The sequence below is a fragment of the Solanum lycopersicum genome, chromosome 4 (genome assembly GCF_036512215.1).
Source record: "Solanum lycopersicum chromosome 4, SLM_r2.1".
NCBI lineage: Eukaryota > Viridiplantae > Streptophyta > Magnoliopsida > Solanales > Solanaceae > Solanum > Solanum lycopersicum.
Genome location: NC_090803.1, coordinates 24,683,608 through 24,709,295, shown reverse-complemented (window position 1 = coordinate 24,709,295; position 25,688 = coordinate 24,683,608). Strand labels below are relative to the sequence as shown.

General features: G+C 33.7%; 2 protein-coding genes and 1 long non-coding RNA gene across 3 annotated transcripts; all 3 read left to right on the top strand.

Annotated features, from left to right (window-relative positions):
• The first annotated feature begins 1,915 nt into the window (after positions 1 to 1,915).
• Positions 1,916 to 4,754, top strand: LOC109120091 (uncharacterized). Its single transcript, XR_002027539.3, has 2 exons — positions 1,916 to 2,173; positions 4,692 to 4,754. It is a non-coding gene; the product is annotated as an uncharacterized lncRNA (long non-coding RNA).
• A 13,371-nt stretch (positions 4,755 to 18,125) lies between these two features.
• LOC138348027 (uncharacterized) lies at positions 18,126 to 20,910 on the top strand. Its single transcript, XM_069296632.1, has 7 exons — positions 18,126 to 18,382; positions 18,566 to 18,680; positions 18,795 to 19,037; positions 19,201 to 19,278; positions 19,326 to 19,393; positions 19,572 to 19,774; positions 20,264 to 20,910. Exons 1-7 carry the CDS (start codon positions 18,126 to 18,128, stop codon positions 20,908 to 20,910), a joined length of 1,611 nt encoding a protein of 536 aa, XP_069152733.1.
• Positions 20,911 to 21,539: 629 nt separating this feature from the next.
• LOC138348026 (uncharacterized) lies at positions 21,540 to 23,021 on the top strand. The gene is made up of 3 exons (XM_069296631.1): positions 21,540 to 21,774; positions 22,133 to 22,401; positions 22,770 to 23,021. The coding sequence occupies exons 1-3, from the start codon at positions 21,540 to 21,542 to the stop codon at positions 23,019 to 23,021; spliced, it is 756 nt and encodes a 251-aa protein (XP_069152732.1).
• Positions 23,022 to 25,688: the final 2,667 nt, after the last annotated feature.

Here is a 25,688-nt window from a genome sequence, read left to right as displayed (position 1 = left end):
TATATTAAAACGTATTAAAATTTATCAAGTGAAGAAAAGTATGTTATTGTTATAAATGATAAAGTATTTTTTTAAATATGTTTCCAATTATAGTAGGGTTTTGTTTTCTTTTTGCTGCTTTATATCTTGGGATCTATTTTGGGCTTGGGTCACTTTCAGACCCAATGTATGCTTTCTTTTGATTTTAATGAAGGGAAAATTACCTAACAAAACAAACTTATACTATTTAATTACTTATCATAGCTATAGTTTGCTATAATTATCATTCGCGACTAATATCAATACACATTAATTACGTGTACTAACTTCGAGTTTGTATTATTAGTCATGTTTGTGTATGTGTAATTCGCCAGAATATACAAATTCATATGTATAATATACAATTATTTAATCTATATACATATACAATTCACCTCTATCCCACTCTCTTCCCTCTCTCCCTCGCCTCTCTCCCCCTCTCCCAATCTTGCTCTCCTGTCTCCTCTCTCTCCCAATCTCGCTCTCCTCTCTCCTCCCTCCCAATCTCGCTCTCCTCTCTCCTCCCTCTCCCAATCTCGCTTGCCCTATATACAAATGTATATGTATAATATACAATCAATTCACCTCTCTCCCGCTCTCTGCCCTCTCTTGCTCGCCTCTCTCCTCCTCTCTCTCGATATCTCTCGCCTCTCTCTTTTCTCTCCCAGTCTCACTCCCATCTCTCTTCCCTCTCCCAATCTCTCTTTCCATATATACAAATATATATATATAATATACAATTATCTAACCAATATACATATATAATTCACCTTTCTTCCACTCTTTTCCCTCTCTCTCTAGACTCTCTCCTCTCTCTCCTCGTCTCCCCGTCTCTCTCCTCCATAAAACATGTAGCTATAAATTGTAATTATTAAACTATAGCTATGGAGAGTAATTTTTTATTTTTAGGTGACTATATGTGAAAGTTTCCTGATAAATGAGCATGACCCAAGTTTAATACAAATTTATTTTTATAGGTAAACTAAATTCTAAATTATCATGCGTAAAGTTGCCGAAATTTTTATTGGTATATGTCTTTATTGTGTTTATCCAAGATCAGATAAAAATTTAAGTTACCTTGAGTTTCGAATCTTGAAATTTGATGGACTCCACCAATAGACGACTTTAAATTTCAAGTGTTCACACTATTTAGAACAATTATTTAAAATTATATATACCAAAAAAAAAAGATTTATTCTTATTTCAAAGCTCCAAATAAGTTAATATCTCTAAACCTTCAATTATCAATTGAAGCTATAATTTTACATAATATGCTTGTTAGTTAATTTAGCTTTTAAATTAACAGTACCACGTTAATTCTGACTTTTAAGATGATTATTCTTAAGATTTAATTAAAACTTTTAGAATTTAAAGAAGGAAAAGCATGCAATTTTGATGTCTCATCATTTCTAGGTAATTATGTATTGGTAATATTTGAAAAGAAAACATATATATATATATATATATATATATATATATATAGAGAGAGAGAGAGAGAGAGAGAGAGAGAGAGATAGAGAGAGAGAGTAATTTCTGGTAATATTTGAAAAGAAAACATATATATATATATATATATATATATATATATATATATATATATGAGAGAGAGAGAGAGTAATTTCTAGGCATTGAACTCAATAATTCATTTTAAGGTTTCAAATTTAAAAAGTTAATCAAATAAGCAAAATATTCATGTAAGGTAAACTTTGTAACTGATTTTAAAGTCTTGAATATAAGGATCTTTTATACATAATTCAAGTAAAAAATTAATAAGAAAATTTTAATTGGTTTCGAAATTCTAAATATTAGCAAACATAAAGTTCTATTTCATTTAGGATGAAATCTACTATTATGATCAACATAAATTTATAATTTGATAATTTTATTTTTAAAATAATTAAAATTAGCCAGACATCGTTATAAACAAAAAAAGTACACTATTTTATAAAAAAAAATTAAGAGATCCAGCCCAACATAAAGGCCCAATATTTTAAGCGGAAAAAAACTACAAAAAGAAATATGTAATCACTAAAAAGGAGAGTAAGTTGAGTGTTCAATCGTCTTCTTCACCGCATCACCGACTCAGAGAAGCTTTATCGGTTGGAGATTCATCGGCATCTCGGTGAAACAATGTTAGCTAGGAAGTGGAGCTCAGGTAAACTCCGTCTTTGCATGACTTCTTATCTTCTGAAGATCTGATGAGTACGATCCTCTATGTTGAATCTCTAATTTGCAATCATATTAAATTCTGATTGATTCCATCTGCAGACACCTCAAATTCTTACTTAGTGTTACAAAATCATTCTTACTTAGTGTTACAAAATTAATTACCAGACACCTCCAATTCTTACTTAGTGTTACAAAATTAGTTACCAAATAAAGAATTCTTTAGCTTAATTTGTATAAAATGGGATAAGCCTTTTCGAATAGGTTAACCCTCTGATTAATTACAGAAATCAATAATTGCTTTGATAATTCTATTAGTAAAAAAATTTAGAGCTTACTCTTATTGCTCTGCATAATTACCTAATGTGGATTCACATAATTAAAAATTAATGAACAAAATGAGGATACATTTTTCATATATAACCTATATATTTTTATAATTATTGCGCTACAATTCTTTTTCAATATGAACCGGATTAAGTTAAAAGTCACGGTTATAAGCTAATAATAAATATATAAAAATAAAATTAATTAATAATAAAAATTTTAGAACAAATATATGAATAATATTAATATAGTAAAAGTCCTTACATAAGATTTGTGTGTGTTGAAGTTGCTTTGAATAAAAACTATTTCAATATCTTTATATTACTAACATCACTTTTTTCCTCCCATATAACTTGTTTCTACTTCGATTAATGATGAGTAGGAGCAGGTGACTTTGTTTTACATGAAAAATAGTTAATATCATTGAATAAAGCTTTAAACCTATTAATCAATTAATATAGGGAAATAATAAAAAGTTTCATAAATTAAAGGTACAATATGAAAAATAGAAATAGATTTAATAACAAAACTTTTAGTTAATTTCAAAACTCTAAACATTTAAAAAAAAATCACAATTTTATTTAGAATGAAATTGTTTTTAAAAGCAAGAAAAACAATCAAAATTTTCGTACTTTTAATATAGTATAAATAAATATAAATATAAATATAGATTATTTTTGGATTATCTAGGTTTTGGCATTAGCATTAATTAAAACATATAATTCGATCTTGAAATTCATAAGAAAACATGAAAGTTCAAAATATAATTTATATTTTGTTTTTTTCTCTCAAATAGAAATATGAAATTTTTTTCTCAGTTCAAGCATAATATAATAGAAACATGAAATTCATAAGAAAATATGATTCTCTCTTTGGGCTTTTAGCCTTGTACTAACATAAAGTTCAAACATAAATTTTCTCGTTCAGGGAAAAGAGTCTGATATACCCCTTAACTTTATCATTTAGAGCTAATATACCCCTTGTTATGAAAGTGGCTCGTATATACCCCTACTTGTAAACAAATGGCTCACATATACCCTTTTCTTCTAACGGAAATAAAAAAATAATAATTTTAATCTAAATTTTTATTATTTTTTCTAGAAAATATAATCCCAAATGAGTAAATTTAATCCTCATCAAACATTTTTTTTGACTTTTTTTATTGTTTCAATGACTAATTTATAATTATTATTTTGATAATCAAATTTATTTATGTTTCACTAATATTCTTGTAAAATTTATTGTAGATGACCAAATTTTTTCTTCGAATACGAAATTAAATTACAATACACACAAAAAAATACTTTAATTTTTTTCTTTAAAGTAAGGAATAAAAGAAAAAAATAAAATAAGAATAAGAAATTCAAATAATTATAATAAAAGAAGTAAAAAATAATTTATGTATGAAAAAAATTAAAATATACCTTGAACTTTGATAGAAGAATCATATATACCCCAAAATAATTTTTAAAAAAAAATTAGAAGTAATAAATATAAATTCAAAACTATTTTTTTAACTTCCGTTAAATGAAGGGTATATGTGAGCCATTTTGTAACGACAGGGGTATATGTGAGCCGTTTGTATAACGGTAAAGGCATATATGAGCCACTTTTGTAACGAGGCGTATACCAACTCTAAAATATCGTCAAAAATTTAAGTACGAATAATCCTTATAGAATGAATAAATAAATAAAATTATCAAAATATGTTTGAATAATTAATTACATAAATACCATAACAGACTAAAGTTTTTAATTTTTTATTTTTTTACTACAAAAAAATTGAATATTCCTAAGAAGAGGCAATGAAATAAATGACCAGGAAGGAATTTTATGTCTTATTTTAAAAATATTTCATTCTGAGATACATAAAACAAAGAACTTTGGAATTTATAAGGAACATTCATGATATTTGGTGATGACAGTATAATACATTTATTAGAATTTATTTTTTAATTGTTTGTATTATTAGCTAGTAAATTAATGGGAAGCGTAACCTTTGTTTATTTATGATTGATTTTAGAATTAAAGTTATGGGCTTGAATTTGGAAATTTGTAGAAACAAGGCAAACCATTAGTTTATTGGCATTTTAATCCTCACTCCTGGCTACTCTCCTTTTGTATCTTTTGAATATTAATAGACGAGGTAGGGATCTATGTCTAATCATTCATTGTTTCAGAGTTGATGATTTTATATTAAAAAAAAAAAAGTGATATGGAGGTGTTAAGAGAAGGTGATAAAACTCAAGACGAAGACTGTGGTAGTAGCATTACGAACAAGGTTATAAGTTTGTGCAATAATTCTCAAAATATTGAGGAGGGGACGCAATTTAATCCACAAACTAAGTTATTGCCACCATTGAATGAACCATTTAAATCGTTGAGCGTACAAGAATTGGCTTTCTTTGATAAGCTTGATCCTGGATATCCACAAGCATATAATGTGAACAAGAAATCACAATGATATATAGAAGCATATATGTTATGTTATGTTACTTTAATTTGTCGAATTAAACTCCTTGCGCTTATTGAGTACAAGTATGAATTTTAATTTGCTATTTCAAGAAACCTGTAATTACTTATTCAATAGAAGGAAATAACTTTTTAATTTTAGATTTGTAAAAAATGAAAATCTCTTAAAAAAAATATAGCACAACTAAAAATAAGTTTGTAAATAACTATAAACATTAAATCTCTCAAAATTGGGAGAAAAGTGTCACATGCACCATTGATTGCTTTTTTTTTTTAATACTAGGTAAGTAGGGGTGTAATTGGTTTGGTTTGACCGTTTACCTTTTTAAAAAGAAAATGTTCGATAATAATTTTCTAGTCGTCTTATGATGTATAATCAAAATTACACTTTTTGAAATCATCTTAATTGTCTATATTTGTCTTTGTTTTAGGTATGATACAGTTAATTTCTGTTTTTGATAAATGTATTTGATGACTATCATAATTAATAAAAATTGTAAATTTAAATATACAAAAATTACAATACCTTATAATATTTTACTGTCAATTCACAAAAATTAAACTCATTATATTTATTAGTTCTAATTTCATTGTAACTTAAGCACAAAAAATCAATTGCAAAGTCTTATTTCTCGATTGGATAGATTGAAAATGTTTCTCATATGACAAATGCAATAGGCACAAACATTTTTGGATTCAAATAATATTTGGGTGTAAGACTTCATATGTTTCAAAACAGCTTTGTTGCATCATCTTACTATGACCGAATGGTGACTTTACTACCTTAATTAAGTTGTCTAAGTTGTTGACCATCTCGTGAGTGATTTGATTTATAAATTAGAGTCCATTATTGTATATCGGGAGTATTATAACTAGAGGAAAAAAACAAATACAGTAGATATAATGAGCTACTTCATATTAAAAGTCAATCAGCAGATGGCAATGAAACACACACATCCATCTTATCGTACTCTGATTTCCCAAGACTTCAAACTACATGCATAAGAAATTGTAAGAAGAAAATATGCATTGTAACTGGATAAAAATACGAATATGTGTTCTTCTTTAAATGAAGTAACAAAATATATATTCTATGGTACCCTAACCTTTAGTTTTCTTTGAAGCACTTAAAAAAGACTTTTGTTCTAAAACACCTTAAACCCTCATTCACCCCCAACCTCTAGGTTAATTTAATTTAATAAAGAAACACAAGAAATAAGGGAGATGTAGCTTGGAGTTTTGGTGAAGATGGTATTTATAATTATGTATATCATGATGAGTGCAATTTTTTGTATTGATTAATGGTGTACAAAGGGGCCTCGATCAGGCATGAGGATCCTCTATTCCGTTATTCCCTTTTATGCATACGTCATTATATTTCACGAAATCGTCATCATTTATTCGGACAAGAAACAACTATACTTATTTTTTATTTTTTAAACTTGGGGTACGGGAAGGGGAAACAAGGAAGGCGATTGCATTGGGGAATCAAACGTTCATCAACAATGTTAATGTTCACCAACCGTGCTACTAAGATTCCCCAACAAACTATATATACTTAATAAAACTCACATATATATAAGGCAAAACTAACTTGAAAAAATAAAAAGTTTAAACATAGGGTACGTACCTGCCCTTTTCTTGGTTTGCCTTTAGTCATTCAAAGTTTCCCCAAATGTTGTACAACTCTTTTGATATATAGGTATGACTTTAGACTGAACCAACATAACCTGGATGTAACCCCTCGGAAATCAGATCGGGAAATTTTTTCCGCATAAGTTCTTAAAGCAGTGAACCACTGCAGGGTTCACGGACTGTGATAGGATCCATGGTTCGTAGAATTACCCGTGGATCACATTTGGACTTCACCAGGACTAGGCGTCAAACCACAAGACCCTTCACAGGCAGTGGTCACGACGACAGTCCGTGGTGGCATCCGTAGAGTCAGATCAATAGACTCCCCAAGCTATCCCCTCAAACCCCCACGCCTAAGAAAAAACCACAGACACCTTCACGTTTTAACCCTAATTTTTGTGGCTTTGATTGGTTTTAGCCTAGAAACATAACTAGAACATACCTAAGTCAAATCATTAGACAAACTTAGAGAAATTAGGGCTTTAGAGGAAAAAAGAGGTCAAGAACCCTAGTTAAGAATGCAACAAGAATCTATCAGTTCGAGTCCCAAAACAAAAAGATTTCTCTGTGGAATTTATCACCAGGTATGTGGAATTTCACTAGTGGATTACTTTCATTCATTAGGTCCCTAGAATCAGTTTAGTTTCTTGATTCCCTTGTTATGACCAGAGTTAGGGTTTCTAGGATTTTAGCAGGGTACCATGAATTATTTATGCATATGTTCCAAATCAGATTATTATGTTATTACTCAGTTTATTGCATGAATTTCCGAACCCTAACTTTGAATTTTTTTAGTTCTTGGATTGCACATGCTGAGTCAACTTTTTTTTTCTCCAGTTATACATGCTTAATTTCTTAATGCATCATTATCAAATTAATTATTGCATTAGCAGTTTGCATGTTTTAGTTTGATCTATCTAGTAATACAAAAATTCAGCCATAATATGTCAAATACTTAATCTATTGGGAGTAGACCGAGTTGGACTAGGGTCAATCACCCATATAGTTCTAGAACTGTGCAACCATGTAGGTTGTAAGTCCCCTCTTTGGGCATCATTTTAGTAATCACTCCAGCAAGCCTCTACACCTTTGACCAGGAGTATTGGGTCCTCTAGATGGGGCGTATACATCGGACTCTACGTTTAGCTCATGTGATTTTATTATCGGGTTATTCTTAAATCCCACAATTAAGTTAGACTCTATTGCATTGACCACATACCAGCATAATCAATATTCAGCCTCAGCATGTTATCATTTGGTCATTGCATTTAGTTAGCTCTATATTCAGTATCTATATCATGTTCAAATTATACTCTTCCTTTATTTCATGTTCATTTATATGGTTATTTTTGCGTTATTTTATCCTACATGCTCAGATTCTTTCAAGTAGTAACATATGCTCTGCTCTACATCTTCTCCTGATGTAGGTTTAGGTGTTCAGCATCCTCATCATGCTTAGATAAGTTTCCAATCTTCAGTTTAGCAACATCAATGGTGAGTCCTCATTCTTAGAGGATTAGTGACGTGTTTATATTTATCACTTTTAGTCTTTTGTTTTCAGTTTTTCTAGATATACTTGAGGTATATCCCAACATTTCCAGTCAGTTTAGAGACTTATTTTTATAGACGGTGAGATTAAACTTAGTATTTGAGATTTAAATTCTCTTGTATCAAACTCTCTCGGATGTTATATATTCAAAGAGTATATGGGTATCCCACATCATTTTCTGTATCTCTTATTATTTAGCTTTTGTGTAGTTTATTTGTTCAATTTATATTTAGTATGGTCGTGATTATGCCATCAGGATTAGATTGGGTTCTCCTGTGATCCTAGGTCCCGATTGCCTCTCGAGGAATGAATAACTTGTTGTCATTGCACTAGGCTTAAGTATCCTAGGATGTCTGAAAAATCCAATTTAAGTGGAGTCCTTGTCATGTGTGTAAAGTGCACCAATTCTAATGAAAAGGATGCTGCAAAGTGTTTTATTGGAAAAATCTTTATTTTATTGTTAGTCTTATCGTGTGTAAGTTGTGAGTTCATTACATCCTAACTCGACATTCTACGTGTTAGGTCATGCCTACTCGTAGAGCTAATTCCTGGAAAGCAAAAACAGCCGTAGCAAAAAGTCTCGAATGCAGAGTTCAAGAATGCCATTCAGATGTTGGCTCAAATTGTGACCAACAAGAATAAATAGCGGGCTCTAGTTCCAAAAAATATTAATATTGGGTCACCTGCAGCCAGAGTTTGGCATTTTGTTAGGATGAATCCACCAGACTTCTTAGGATCACAAGTTAGTGAGGATCCGCAAAACTTCATTTATGTGGTCAAGAAGATCGTTGAAGTGATGCAGGTAACTTGAAATGATAGGGTTTAGTTGACATCTTACCATCTTAAGAACGTCGCTCATATATAGTATACTAAATGGAATGAGACACAAGTACAAATGTAGCTCCTATCACTTGAGATTGCTTTAGTGAGACCTTTCTGGAGGTTTTTCCCAAAAAGATGAGACAGGTAAATACTCAGGAATTTATTAATTTAAAGCAAGGTAGTATGACATTCCAAGAGTATGAGCTCAAGTTTACACAACTCCCAGGTATTCTCCTCACATGTTTTCTAATTCCAGGGCTCAGATTAATATTTTTCTTTATGGAGTATCAAACTTGGTTAAGACACAGTGTACAAATGTTATGTTGCTGGTAGATATGAACATCTGTAGGCTCATGACTGATGATCAGCAGGTTGAGAGTGATAATCTTAGGAAACAAGAAGGCTAGAAATGAGAACTGTGAATATTCTCACCAGAAACCAGGTGGCGGAAGTCACTCGCAGGGTAAACATAAATTTTCAACTCCAACACCTTCATCAGCTAGGTATACTTTTAAGGGACTCAAATGGGACAACCAATTTCAAACTGGACAACAACCCTAGCGCACTGAGTGGTGTGAGGTGCCAACCCCTAAAATTCATAACCTAATTTTAGGCATACTGACTGGCATGAAGCGCCAAGACCCAATCCAAAAAACCCGACGAGTTCCATTGCTCGTTTTCTTACCCTCTAACTCCGCTAGAATCGAACGATTTCTTCGCAATCACTTGGATCCAATTTATTAACATATATAAACTCTAATATACTGAATACTGCCCTCCAAACACTCACTTCTATGAACACCTAATTTTTGACATGTTTATTTTACTCATATAATATTTTAGTAAGGAATTTTAATTTTATTTGTATTTTGGATATTTGTTTTTATTATTTTATTGGCTCAAATGACCCAATTTTATTTAAATTGGGCTGATTTAGATCAATTCTGATGGCCCAATTGATTATGACCCGGTCAATAGAAATGGTAAAGATTGAATCTCAACTATTCATGATATTTTAATCCAAGGGCTATTATTGGACCCAAACAAAAATACAAAACTAAAAAAATTTAGCTTTTTTTTGTATTTTAGATTTTTTTTTCTTCTTCCCCTTACTACCATGCCGCCGGCTGGCCACTGCTGCCGCCACCACCGCCCGGTGGCCACCACCTTTTTGGATGGAAAACCTTTAAAATTTTTGCCATCTTTTCCTTTCACCCTCCTCTACCTAAATCTACAAATTTTTCATCCATATCTATAGCCAAACACCGTAGATCTAAGGAAAACCAAATATGAATTTTTACTTTTTCTCTTAGATTTATAAAGTTCCGGTCATTCCCATCCCAAACCCTTTACATAAATGTGTAGAGCTCTCCAAGGGCTATCATTTGATATAAATTTTAAGTTCAAAATCCGTTAAAAAAATTTCCAGCAAAGTTTTTCGGTGACCTTCATTTACCCGGAAGTTATGTCAATCTTTTCCCCTCCTCAATCTTTATCCAAATTCATCATTATATTTTTTCGTTTGACCATATAAGTCGTATGATGTTGGATTTGTGTTATTAATGTTTTTTAAGTTTATCATGTTGATGTTGTTGCTTGAAGTATTAATATTTATTTATTTTGTTTTATGTTTATTATTTTGTATTCTATTTTACTTTTTTTCTGCATTGCTTTGTTGTGTTTGATCTTTAAAATTATTTAGATGTTTAGATTTTGTGTTAGTGGGTCGATTTGTTTGGGTCTTGACAAAATGGGTCAACATTTGGGCCTATTTTAATTTTTTTTCAGATGACCCATCATCTATTGTTCAAACAATGAATAAATGAAATGCGTCATATAAATGACATTTGGGTCTATTACGTTCTGATGACCCATATAACTATATTCATTTATTGAAAAAAGTAAATGGGTCATGGGCAAATAAATCATTCAATTAATCTGATTTTTCTTAAAATAAAATAAAAAAAATTCATTGTCCATCTTGGGTGGCACATTGGGAAAACAAAGAGTCCAATGCATGCATTGACTCTTAAGTTTTCAAGAAAAGTGGGAGGCTTAATGTTGAACACCAAAAGAGAAAGAGGAAAAAAGATAGAAAGAAAATTGCAAGAAAAAAAACCTTAAATTTTTTTTCTTCTACTTAAAAAAATAAATATATATCTCTTGGGTTGTCTTGGGAATTCAATAGAATTTGCTTTCATTATTTGCTTGTCATCAACTCTAGGTATTTCTTTTTACATTTCAATGTAATCTTGAATTAATGTTTGTGTTCTTTTTATTTATTTATTTTGAAAAATTGTTAGTTTTTTTTGCTAAGTTTATTATGATTCTCGTATGATTATGTTTATCCTTATGTTACTTTGTTTGTATATTTTTATTAGTTTATTCTAAAGTGTTTCTCATATGATTGTGTTTATTATAATGTACATATATATTATTAATCATATTTAGTTTAAATGTTAGCTTTAGTAAGTTAAAAAAATATAGAATACAACAATCACAATTTTTTTTAGGTTTTTGGTAACTTTCTTTTTGAAAAACGGACTTAAGAAAAAAAATATAAAACTAGGCATTTGTGCAAAAGGATTTAATCTGGTCATTTTTGCAACAACAAAAAAATATAAATCTTGTTATTTCTGCAAAAAAATATATGTAAATATGTTTTTTTTTTTAAAAAAAATTAAAAGAAAATTCTCTTAAATAAATATTTGAATTGACTATCAAAGTAAAAACAAAAATTTGACTTATTTGACTTAATAATCTAACAATTAGAAAATTTGCTATTTTGCAATCTTTTATAAAATAAGTCAAGGTAGTCATTTTATATAATAATTTTTTTACCAAATTGGTTATTTCTTAAATTTATATCAATATAAAAAATAATAATTAAAACTAGTATATCTTTAGTTTAAAAGAGTGTTTAATTGTAATTTTGTAAAAAAAAAATTCTTCTTTTGTTGTCATTGTCTAGTAGTAAAACTTAATTGACTATTTTTTTCTTTTGGTAAAATGATAAATATAAGTGCTAGAAATTTTTTAATAATAATAAATAAATAAATACTAATCATTTCTTGGTCTATATGTTGCACCATTTTTTATGCATTTTTATCATTATTTTTCTAAAATAAATTGATTAATTAATTATTGTGTTTTTTAAAAAAATAAAATAAAACTTCAAACGCCATCATGTGTTCGGTTACGATCCTTGGTGTGTATTCTTTTCTAAAAAGAAGGGTCTTGTGTGTGGTTAGACTTTTAGGCCAATAATTTTTTTTTTAAAAATAGTAACTAATACAATTTTTCCCCTTTTATCCAAAATAAATAAATAAATTATTTTAGCCAAATATAAGTTAATAAAGCGACCATGCTAGAACCACGAGGCTCGAGGGGGGGGGTGCCTCATACCTTCCCTCCGATCAATAGAATTTCTTACCCAAACTCTGTTTATCGTAGGCCAAAACAAAAAAAGTTTTTTTTTTGTTTTTTAAACTAAGAACTATCTGGTGGCTTGGAACACCTAAAAACTCAATTCCAAGTGGAAACTCTAAAAAAAAATTTATGTTTAAACCCGTCATATCCTCAACAATTGTAAAAAATAAAAGAGGCATGACAGATTTGGCGCATCTGCTGGGGAACACTTCTTTTAGAATTCGAGCTTTGTACATTACCTCTTTTTTTGGCAATTTTGTTTATTTGGATAACTTTTATGTTTGGATGGTAATTGTGTTATTTCAGCAATTCATTGTTTTGATATTATATTATATATAAAGTATTTCTCTCACACACCCTTTGAGTCTCTATAATTTTTGTTATGCACTGTGTGTAAGGTTACGCTCCACAAGACATCTGTCTAGGATGAGTTAGTGTGCGGTTATGCTCCTGATTCAAGGTTGTCACACATGTTTGGCAGGGTCGGGCCACCAGTTAAGTTGGAATAGCTCTGCTACCGGTATGCTGACCTTCTTCGACTCGAGTTGTACGCTCGAGTAAGCAAGTCTAGACACCTTCATAAATGTTAAACCTAGATAAAATGTCTCCGATATGCTGTTTTTTTTTCTTTCATTATGTACATTTGACATAGCAAATTTTAAGATATGTACCCATGCTAGACCAAAATGTTCATTTTATATACTATGTAAAAATAGTTGGTTCAGAAGGCCTTGACATTGTTGACTATCTCCAAAAAAACTTTGTGAGTTCAATTTTTTTTTTTTAAAAAAAGTTCAAAATAAAAGGGGTAGTCTTCCCAAGACAAGTTTTTCTTTTATAAACTATGCACACCTGATTCTCACTAATAAGAGATACGTAGGCATCCCTTCTCGTGTTCGGTGTTTGTAAAAATTACTGTTATTTTTACTTTTCTTTCTTCACTTTGTTAGAGTTTTTCATAAAAACCTTTGTTGGATTCTATTTGAAGGTACAAATGGCACCATCGACCAAAGGACAAGGTTAAAAAAGGCCTAGAAACGAAGAAATTTTAGAGTTCATGTTCGTAGATACTATACCAAAAGATTTATGTCAATGGTGGACATACATGGGAAGTCATGAGAAAAAAAAGATTAAAGGTCACTTGGGACATTTAGTGCATCTTATGGAGATTGACCCTAGAAGAGATGTGGTCGAGGCATTGATTCCTTTTTGGGATCCCAAAAATAATGTATTTTGTTTTTCTGACTGTGAGATGATACTAACATTGAAAGAAATTGCCGGCTTCATGGGGGAAGGGGTCTACTGTACGAGGTGTTGATCTACGCAATAAAAGACCCATAATTCCGAAACATGTTGATGCCAAAAAATTCCTTTAAATGCTCAAGATTAATCAAATAGAGAAAGAGAGTTTGAAAAATTGGTGGGTCCCATTGGACTTTCTATACCAGAGATATGACCAAAGGGATGGATTCAAGAAATATCAAAACCAGTTGAGTAATCAAGGGGTGGAAGAGGCTTGGAAGGCAAATGGATGTTTTGCTTTTATGGTCGCATTTTTGGGGCTCATTATTTTCCCCAAAAGGAACAAGCATACTGACATTCTTTTGGCTTGTGTGGTGAAGGCGTTGACCACAATGGAAAGTCCAACTATTATTCCAATGATCCTGGCAGATATGTTTCGTGCATTGACTAAAAGTGTAAATGGGCACATGTACTTTGAAGGCTGTAATATTTTGCTCCAAATATGTTTTTTGGAACACCTTTATCACCATGATAGTGCACCTACGTTTACTCTAGATTGGTGCAATTATATTTCCTCTCATAAGGAAAGGAAAGTCGAAATTGATTTTCCCAAAGGAATCATAGCGTGTGAAGAAAACTTTTTGTGATCACATCTGATGAAATAGTGTGGAATTATTACTGGTTCCCAGATAAGTATATCATTTGCGTGTCTAGTGGTATCTCATTTCTTGTGTTGATTGGTCTTAGAGGTGTTCAACCATATGCCCCACTTCGGGTTATGCGTTAACTAGCCAGAGTTCAAAGATTTCCACCCAATGATGATATGAGTAGGTTTGCATATGACACTCCACGAGGTTTTGCTTTTAATAGCAAAGAGATTATGAAGATTTGGTACGGGAGTATTATTTTTGAGCTTAGTGAAATGGTTGTGGAGAAAGATAAAGGAAAGTTGTTCCTGGGTACCTATCGTGGTTTCGAGATCCAATGACATTTGGTGACACTCCCGTAGGATCCAGCACAAAAAGAAGAGATCAACATATTATAAGACATTTGAAAAAAGAGTTGGAGAAGTCCAAAGCAACCATTGCACGGCAAGAAGTACAGGTCCAAAGAGGAAAAAATCACAAGTTAGACTTGCAAGATATGGAAGGAGAATTGAAGCATTCAGAGGGAAGATTAGCCCGGTTGGAGAAAGAATTACATAGTAGAATCTACTTGGCACGACAGATAAAAAAGGAGCAGAGTTTTGAGATCTCTCGATCGAAGAGGGACTTAGTGGCATCCGAACAGGTCGTGCACTATCAAAAGGGAGAAGCTAAGCAGCATAAGGAAAAATTGGAGAAAGAAAGATCGTGTTGGGTGCATTAGTTAGAAGAATGTAAGAGAAAAATCAGTCATTATGTTGATATCGAAGAGGGGAAAAGACATCTGATCATCGAGAGAGAAACATTCCACCATCAACATGAAGTAGCAGAAAGGCGAGAGGTCCTCTTGAGTAATAATGTTGGTAAATAATCAAGCTTTGTTAAATGACTGTCATAAAAACATGGGAACGACTAGACTTCAAGTTCATCAACTGGCAGAGTAAACCTCATATGTTATTAAAACTCAGCGTCGTATGAATGATCAAGAAGTTGATGAGCAAGAACGGACAATTGGTCCCCATCTGCCGAAGGTGTTGCTGAATTTGTATGTGGCCTTTGGAGGAAATAGAAAGCCCAAGAAAGTGATGAAGATTGAAGCGAAGTTTTAGTGTTTTTTTTTCGTTTCATTTTGTTGAAAGACTTGGTTTTCAGTTTAAATTTTGGTATTTAAGGATATTATGTTGATCCGGGTTGTGTTTAAACCTTTTGATTTTGTTGTTTTCTTGAAGTTTTGGCGAATTAATTCCAAATTAATCTTTTTGAGTTGTCTAAATCTTTGAACTACGTAACGATCTGATTCATGCTGTAACATGATACATAAGCAACCTCCAAAGAGTCCGACCAAAATTTCTTTTTCAGAACTTTTTTTTTTCCAAAAGAAAAAACAATAAGCAAAGTAAAGATGGGATGAAACAATGACTTTCTGAACCCATGTTACTATTTGATTAACGAGTGTGTGATTGATTTATAAAATTGTCTAACCCCTTACAAGTTTGTTCATTTCACATCAACTCAAGTTAGCTTTCGGTGGTTGCTTTGTGGTAAACTTGCAGAGCACTCGTACTTTACAAGGTATAAGGTAAGAGCTTCAATGACAACCAATACTGAAACTATGGTGAATCCAGCGGATACTCTGATTGATTCAACAATAAGAGAGACACTCATTGTTGAAGAAAATCGGACGTTGAGACATATTATGGCATAATTGTGGCAAGCCTGGGACAATGGACAAGAACCACCAATGTTTATTCCTGATTTTCTTGAGATCACTAGTATCCGATCTTCATCTTCTCAGGTCCCAATATCAGAACCTTTTTTCCCTCCAGGGTATGGTCCATTTGATAATTGTGGGGCCGGTCCATCAACAACAAGTTCTCAAGGCATGACATTCAGGAATACTCCCACTGTCACAATAGCTGCACCAGTCTATACACTCCCACAACTGACTATGACGCAAAGAGCTACTCAAGAGGAATAGTTCACCACTCATTTGGAGAAGTACTATACTCGTAGGATAGCATTTGGGAGCCCTAAATCTATTCAATTTGGCTTCCCTATTGATGTTGAGAGGTCCACTCTAGGCTTAGAGCAATAAGAAATGTTGAAAAAAGTGAAAAGCATCGAGCAACACATGAAGAGCATGAGAGGGTTAGGAGGGCACAAAAGTTTTGCATTCAAAGACTTATGTATGTTCCCAAATGTCCACCTTCCACCCGGGTTCTAAACCCCTAAGTTTGATAAGTATGATGAACACAGTGATCCTATAGCCCACCTTAAAAGATACTGTAATCAACTTCGGGGCGCAGGGAGTAAAGAAGAATTGAACATGGCTTATTTTGGTGAGAGCCTGACTGATGTTGCCTCAGAATGGTTTATAGACCAAGAAATTTCCCACTAGCACATATGGGATGATATGGCTCAAGATTTTGTTAGACAATTTCAGTACAATGTCAATATTATTCCAGATCGTAATACACTCTCCAATACAGGAAAAAAACCAAGTGAAAGCTTCAGAGAATATGCGATCAAATGGAGGGAACAAGCAGTCCGAGTCAAGCCCCTATTAAATGAGAAATAATTTGTTGATATCTTGATAGAGGCTCAAAATACTGACTACTTCTACCACCTCACAGCCGCATTGGGAATACCGTTAAACACAACAATCAAAATTGCGGAAATGGTCGAAAGTGGTCTCAAAACAGGAAGGATCGTGAGCCAGGAAGCAATCAAAGCTACCACACAAGCCATTCAGGTGGTTCAACAAGTTTTGGAAATGGTAAAATGGAAGAGGAAGTTATTTCACTGGCATCAGGGTCAAGGGGAGCTTAGAGAAAGTCGAATTGTCCTTACACATCAGTTCAGGGACGACTTAGCTATCCTCAGCATTATTACCCTTATTCCCCTCAATATCATGTATCTCCATCTCTGTACACGGCCTTAAATGCTTAGTCATATGTGCATCCTCCAAATCGACCACATTTTCGAGCCCTATCTCAAGGAAACTTTTGCCCGCAGCGGCCACTCTATCAGGTCTCTTACAACTCTCATCTTATGCGGAATTATGCTCAAAATCAAGCACAGAAAAAGAAATTCACTCCATTGGGAGAGTCGTACTCCAACTTGTTTCAAAAGTTAAGAAAGATAGGAGCGATTGAGTGTATCCCACCACATCGTCTGAATCAAACTTCTCTAGTTTTCCAAGCCAATGAAAGATGTGAATACCATTCAGGAGCTCCAGGACACAACACTAATAATTGTTGGACCTTGAAGGGAGCATTAGAGAAGCTGATCGAGCATGCAGTTGTTGTTGTGAGAGATGATCAAAACACTCCCAATGTGACCAATAACCCACTTCCAGCTGAAAACAACTTAATGGGTGTGGTTTGTTGATCAAGAGTACAAACTCCTCAGCAAAATGGGAAAGTTGTTTACGAAGATTGGAGAAGAATACAAGTCAATTAAGAGTTTAAGAATCAGTTGCATCTCTGAGTGTGAATGGTGTCAATGTTGAAACCAAATTCTGGTGCATCCCGGGGGTTTCAAAGGGGATTGAAGTTCGAGCAGCTATGCCAAACTTGTATGCATCAAAAGGCTTTTCATTAACACAAGATGACCAAAGTTGCTTGACAAAGTTGAAAGAGCCTATTTTTGTTAAGCCCGTTCAACAACTTCCAGTAATTGATTCAAAGACTGTCCCTTGGAACTATAACAAAACAACAGTGGTTTATCGAGGAAAGTATATTGTCAAAGAAGTTGATGAAGCGGGGGGTTTGACACGTTCTTGAAGATGTTATTCTCCAGAAGAATTAAGAAAAGGGAAGATGACTGAAAATATCCAAGTACCACTAAACAAACCAGTTACTGAGGAAGAAAATGTAGAATTTCTAAAAAAGCTTAAGGTTCCAGATAACTCTGTCGTGGAACAATTGAAGAAGACACATGCACAGATTTCATCGTTGTCTCTACTTTTTCACTCAAAAGAACATCGTCTTGTGTTGAATATGGTTTTTAATGAAGCACATGTGACAAAAGTGACCACAGTAAATCAGTTAGAGAATATGACCAAGAGCGTCTTCGAGTGAAATGCCATCACTTTCACTAATGAAGTGTTGCCCAAGGAGGGAGCTGGACACAACAAAGCTTTGTATCTTACAGTAACATGTGAAGGTTACTATATAAAGAGGGTCATGATTGATGGAGGGTCAGGGGTAGACATATTTCCTCTTTTTACCTAGCAAAGCTTGTAAGTTAACATTGACAGAATTCGCCCCAGTAATGTATTTGTGCGAGCTTATGACAGCTCAAGGAGGGATAGCATTGGTGAAATCAAGTTAAACTTGAAAATTGGGCCAGTAGTCTTTATGATTGTGTTCCAAGTAATGGATATGGAAACAACTTATAATTTTCTACTAGGGAGGCCATGGATCCACATGGCTCGAGCCGTCCCATAAACTCTACATCAAGTTGTAGAGTTTGAATACAACAATCAGGAAATCATTTGTCATGGGGAAGATGATTCACCTATTTACAAAGATCCATCTGTCCCATACATTGAGGCAAAGGAAGGATGTGATTTTGTTGTTTACCAGTCTTTTGAGGTTGTATTAGTCGATCGCTTGAAAGAAAGAGAATCTATCATCCAATCATGTATCACTTCTTCCGCTTCAGTGGTGGCAACGACGATGCTCAAATATGGTTATCAACCCAGTAAAGGTTTAGGAGTATATTTGCAGGTAATCGTGGATCCCATTACTCTCTTAGGAAACCAAGGCACCTATGGCCTCGGATACAAACAAAGCAAGAGAAATGGAGATAAAGCTAAGAACCACAAAAGGATTGATTGGTTGTTGCCACAACCGATTCCCCATATTTCTCATTTTTTTTATCAAACCTCAGGGTCCAGAATTGAAAGATTCATTCACTCTTGAAGACATTGATGAAGTTATTGAGGATCTCAATCAGTTTTTTTGTGAAGTAAATATGGTCCAAGTTGGTAATGTACAAGTGATGCCAATATGCAGCTCGTGGGCTCAGGTGTTGAGTTAAGCAATTGGGAAGACACTCCTTTCGCCATAAGGAAGGAGTCATGGTAGTTTGTTTTGCTATTGTTTTATATTTTGTTATTCTTTGGGTTGTGGCCGGAATAGTTCAAATTATTTTGTTATTGTCAACTGTTCTGTCCCTTCTTGATGTCAATGAAATGAAATTTCAGTTTCATAGTAAAATTGTCTTTTTTCCTCCCTTAATTCTTATTCTCTATTTTTCAGTTCTGTAAATGCCGGCTTTGATAACATGACATGCATGCGGAATTCACTCCCTAATTTAAAAGAGTTGTTTATTCTTAAATCACAAAGTCAAGAGGTGGAATATGATGAAGAAGAGGATTTTAGGGAAATTAATAGGGAACTGGAACAGTTTGAGCACAAATGGAAGCCTAATCTTAGTGAAACTCAGACAATCAATTTGGAAAGTTTTGAGGATGTTAAGGAAATAAAAATAAGTTTACATATTAATCAGGATACTAGAGAGGCAATAATATAACTTTTGTTTGAATACAAAGATGTATTTGCTTTTTCCTATGATGACATGCCACGTTTGAGTGTTGATTTAGTGGTTCATAAGCTGCCCGTTTATCCTCATTTTCCACCCGTCCAAAAGAAAAGAAGGAAATTCAAACCGGACGTGAGTGAAAAAATCAAGAAAGAAATAATGAAACAACTAAATGCAAAGGTGATCAAAGTTATTCGTTACACGATTTGGTTGGCAAATGTTGTTCTTGTGCCGAAAAAGGATGGAAGGACAAGAGTTTGTGTTGACTGTCGGGATTTGAACAAGGCTAGTCCAAAAGACAACTTTCAATTGCCAAATATCCACATCCTAGTTAATAATTTTGAATAACATAAGATACAATCTTTTGTGGACTGTTATGCTACCTACCATAAAATCTTGATGCTTGAAGAGCACGCTGAGAAAACTGCTTTCACCACTCCATGGGGAACTTACTGCTACAAGGTCATGCCATTTGGTCTTAAAAATGCTGGGGTGACTTATATGAGGGATATGACCACCATGTTCCATGATATGATGCATAAAGAAATTGAAGTATACATCCACGACGTAATCATCAAGTTCAAAACACAAGTTGATCATGTGCAAAATCTGAAAAAATTCTTGGAAAGAGTGCGAAGATATGACCTCAATCTTAATCCAGCAAAATGTGAATTGGGAGATCCATTTGGAAAACTTCTGGGTTTTATTGTCATTAGAAGGGGAATCGAATTGGATCTCTCTATAATAAAAGCCATTCGAGATTTGTCATCCCTGAAAAATAAGACCAAAGTCATGAGTGTACTTGGGAGGTTGAACTACATCAACAAGTTTATTGTTCGACTCACAACCACATATGAGCCAATTTTCAAACTTCTGAAGAAGGAAGCTTCTAACAGATGGACAGAAGATTGTCAACGAGCTTTGGAAAAAATCAAGGAGTATTTCTCCAACACTCCCGTGTTGGTACCGCCTGAACCTGACAGGCCTCTCTTTCTATATCTTTCAGTAACAGATAATTCCTTTGGGTTTATTCTCGGTCAACATAATGCTACATGAAGGAGGGGGCAGGCTATCTACTACTTGAGCAAGAAATTCACTCGTTATGAGGTCAAGTACACCCTTTTGGAAAGGACGTGTTGCGCCCTAACTTGGGTAGCTCAAAATTTAAGGAATTACTTATTATCATACACTACTGACCTAATATCAAGGATGGATAATTTAAAGTACATCTTTCAGAAGCCAATTCTAACTGGTAGACTTGCAAAATGGCAAATTTTGCTCACTGAATTTGATATTAAATATGTGACTCGCACTGTAATGAAAGCCCAATCTTTGGCAGACCACTTGGCAGAGAACCCAGTCGATGGTTATTCTGAACCATTGGATACATATTTTCTAGATGAAGATATTAACTCAATTGAGGAAGTAGGTTCAAATTGAAATCAAGCCCGTCAATTGTAATTTGATGGAGAAACCAACACAAAAGGCATAGGGATTGGGGCAATTTTAATATCGCCCACAGGGAAACGTTACCATGCAACAACTCAACTTCGCTTCTTTTGTACAAATAATACGACTGAGTATGATGCTCGCATCATGGGTCTGAATATGGCAATAGATTTGGGTGTGCAAGAATTAATTGTGTTGGGAGATTCTGATTTACTTATCCAACAAGCTCAAGGCGAATGGAATCTCAAGACCTCATGCTCCTTTCGTACAGACAATGTGTGGAAGATCTTAGAAAAAGGTTCATGTACATCAAGTTTAGATACATCCCCAGGTTTCATAATGATTTGGCCGATGCCTTGTCTACGTTGGCCTCAATGCTTCCCTATCCTGGAAACACCTACATCACCCCATTAGAGATTCAAGTTAGGAACCAAAATGGCTATTGTAATACAGTGGAAGCAGAACCTGATGGTGAGCCATGGTACTCAGATATCAAGAATTTTTTGACGACAGGGAGATGCCTCGAACATGCCAACAAAAGCCAAAAAGAACTATTAGACGTCTGGCTAATAATTTCTTTTTGAGCAGGGATGTTTAATATAAACAAGCTCCTGATCTGAATTTATTGAGATGTGTGGATGCTGAAGAAGTCGAGAAAATTATTAATGAAGTGCACGCTGGGGTATGTGGACCACACATGAACGGATATGTCCTTGCAAAAAAAGATACTCCTGGCGGGGTATTATTGGCTTACCATGGAAAGGGATTGCTTTCACTTTGTGAAAAAAATGTCAAATCCATGGTGATATCATTCATTCACCTGATTCAGAGTTGCACGCCATGGATTCTCCTTGGCCCTTTGTTGCATGGGGAATGTATGTAACCGGACCAATTGAGCCAAAATCCTCTAATGGATACCGATTCATTTTGGTTGCAATTGATTACTTCACCAAATGGGTGGAGGAGATAACATTCAAAGCTGTCACTAAGAAGACGGTTGTGGATTTTGTTCATTCAAACATTATTTGTCGATATGGTATACCAAGAGCTATCATCACAGATAATGCTGCAAACCTCAATTGTAATCTGATGAAGGAGGTATATCAGATGTTCAAAATTGTGCACCACAATTTACTCCAAACTGACCAAAAGCCAACGGAGCTTTGGAGGTAGCCAATAAGAATATCAAAAAGATTCTCAGAAGGATTGTTCAAAATACTAGACAATGGCATGAGAAGCTTCCTTTTGCACTTTTAGGATATCGCACAACAGTGCACACCTTGATTGGTTCAACTTCTTATTTGTTAGTGTAGGGAACTGAGGCTGTCATTCCTGCGGAAGTAAAAATTCCATATCTTTGAATTATTGTCGAAGCTGAAATTGAAGATACTGAATGGGTCAAAACCCGACTAGATCAACTCGCATTAATATACGAGAAACAATTGATGGATGTATGTTTTGGTCAGCTTTATCGCCAAAGGATGACTCGTGTATACATCAAAAAGGTGAACCCAAGAAACTTTGATGTAGGTCAACTGGTCTTAAAGCGCATTCTCCCGCACCAAGAAGAAGCCAAGGGAAAGTTTTCCCCAAATTGGCAAGGTCCATATCTTATCAAGGAAGTATTGGCAAAAGAAGCCCTGCACCTTACTGATGTGGAAGGAAAAATCACGGGCATAATTGTTAATGCAGATTCAGTCAAAAGATACTACATCTAATGCATTCTAAGGTTTTGTGACAAGTTTGGGGTTGATAGAACAAAGGCACCTCTTCAAAAAAAAATCTCTCATTGAAAATTCTAAACTACGTTTGACCTGATTCCGAAAGGATACATAGGCAACCCTTTAGGGGTTCGGTCATATAAAAAAACAATTTTTCCAGTATTTACAGAAAACTGGGCATTGTTTTAGTTATTTTATATAGAATAATGTCAAATTGTAATTCTGTTTATTCTGTCAACCGACTTTTTGATGAAATCTGAAAATGATATTAATCATCAAAGGCAACAAAAAAAAACTTACGAGTGAAAACCCTTGGGGGTACCATAAGTAAGTAAAAAAAAAGAGAGAGAGAGAGAGAATTATCGGTGAAAACCATCATAGGCATCATAAGTTGAAAAAAATAATAATATTATCTTATAGGTGAAAATCCTACAGATACCTTAAGATTAAGGGACAGAACATCATGAATGAAATCTGCAAAGATAATCATTTCTCGACACATACATCAATTGACCATGACTCAGATTTAGAGAACTAAAAAACTCAAACGGATCAGGGGGCAAGTACAAGTGCATGTCATGGTTCAATTAGAGTCGATATATGCCTCAAGATAAGTTCTCTTTCTCATTTTTAAAGGAATATACTTCATTATGTTTATAGTCTTCTTGATCCAATCTTTCATACTCTTAATTTTTTTTCTCTTTTTGATATAATCTCTTAACGAAATAAAGTAAAGAGTTCAAAGCTTACTACGGGTTCCCAAAAGTAAAGCTGAGTATCTGAGTTGACAAGCCATTGAGCAAGGAATAAAAACACCTCAAATCTTCACTGAAAATTCATGAAGGCCATCATTCTTTGGGACATCACTTGCACCATGATATTTGGTAGTACCAAAAGATCAAGGCGCTTGGTTAACAAATAGGGAGCTTCAAAGGTCATTTAACCAAGGAGTTATAGTATAGTTGGAGAAATTGGTCGTGAGTATGGTCAAGTGGTTGGAGAATCAATGCCACAAACCAACCACCACTTTAAACTAACAATTTTCTCTTTCATTTGCCAACACAGAAAGAAAAAAGAAATGCAGGGTTACAAGTAAAAAAGGAAACATCACAAAAAGGAAGATCTCCAAAGTCTTCAAATGTTAGGTGTTTCATCTCATTCTACTCACATTTTTCCCTATCAATGCGAGAGTTTCGGGAAATACGCTCCAATCTCAATCCCGTAAAATACGCACACGTTCTTTAATCATGGGCAATACACACCATCTTTTGTTCATGTGCAATACGCATTTGTCAGAATTTTGTGCAATACACACCAATCTGAATTCCGTGCAACGAACACACATCCTTTATTCACGGGAAATACGCACCATCTTTTGTTCATGTGCAATACGCACCTGTCAGAATTTCATGCAATACGCACCAATCCGAATTTCGTGCAACAAGCACACATTCTTTATTCATGGGCCTTACGCACCAATTGGATTCATGTGCAATACGCATCAATATGAATTTCATGTAATACGCACACATCCTTTATTCATGGGCAATACACACCATCCTGTGTTCATGTGCAATACGCACCAGTCAGAATTTCGTACAATACGCATCAATCTGAATTTATGTATAGTGCGCACCAGTCCTTATTCACATGCAATACAAATCAATTCTCTATTCATGGGCAATACTCACCATATGCATATCTTGAGCAATACGCACCAACATTCATAGGTTATACACACCCTATTCAGATTTTAGGGATACATCCAATATTAGGACAATGCGTCTTATTTGGAACTCTCAGGGCAATACGCCTCACTTAACCTATTCATTCTATGATTATACTTCCTAGTTAAAGATACTCATATGTTTTCTTCTTTTCTAAAGGAAACAAATTCTTCATGGGTTCTTCATTTTTTGATCTTGAGTTTCAACCGCATGCCGCCAAGACAGCATGAAGATCGATCTCAAAGATAATGCACAGAGCAAGTGAAATATCTAGATAAGATCCTAAGAAGATACATCAATTAGGGATCTTGTAACATTTAGATGTAGAGATACATTGTTCTCTAATTCTTTTCTTTGTAACTATAGGCAGTAGATGATGACAAGCAATATGAAGCAATCTTTTGGCCACCGTTTCTGATAGTTTCGCTTATCAAAGTTTCTTGAACTACACTGATCTGATTTCCTTTTAAACAAGGATATGTAGGCAACCTCTGAAGCAATGTTCGGTCATTTTTTCCAAAATGGATTCATCGGAGTTTGAAACAGTAAACAATTAGCGACTTCGTTCACTTTCTTTGGTTGAAAACTCTTCTTGTTTCCAAGTAAAGAGGGGCATGCTATGAACACCTAATTTTTGACGTGTTTATTTTACTCCTATAATATTTTAGTAAGAAATTTAATTTTTATTTGTATTTTGGGTATTTATTTTTATTATTTTATTAGCTCAAATGACCCAATTTTGTTTAAATTTGGCTGATTTAGATCAATTCTGATGGCCCAATTGATTTTGACCCGGTCAATAGAAATGATAAAGATTGAATCTCAATCATTCATGATATTTTGATCGAAGGACTATTATTTGACCCAAACAAAAATGCAAAACTCAAAAAAATTAGCATTTTTTTTACTTTAGATATTTTTTTATTTTTATTCTTCC

Excerpts from the sequence above, each read along its gene's own strand:
- LOC138348027 (XM_069296632.1), top strand. The coding sequence starts at position 18,126 with ATGACTGAAAATATCCAAGTACCACTAAACAAACCAGTTACTGAGGAA. Across the intron at positions 18,681-18,794 it reads TCTTTATGATTGTGTTCCAA|GAAATCATTTGTCATGGGGA; the intron begins GTAATGGATATG and ends TACAACAATCAG. Across the intron at positions 19,279-19,325 it reads TCAATCAGTTTTTTTGTGAA|CTCGTGGGCTCAGGTGTTGA; the intron begins GTAAATATGGTC and ends GCCAATATGCAG.
- LOC138348026 (XM_069296631.1), top strand. The coding sequence starts at position 21,540 with ATGGAATCTCAAGACCTCATGCTCCTTTCGTACAGACAATGTGTGGAA. Across the intron at positions 21,775-22,132 it reads AGTGGAAGCAGAACCTGATG|AGTTGCACGCCATGGATTCT; the intron begins GTGAGCCATGGT and ends CACCTGATTCAG. Across the intron at positions 22,402-22,769 it reads ATTGTAATCTGATGAAGGAG|CTTTATCGCCAAAGGATGAC; the intron begins GTATATCAGATG and ends TGTTTTGGTCAG.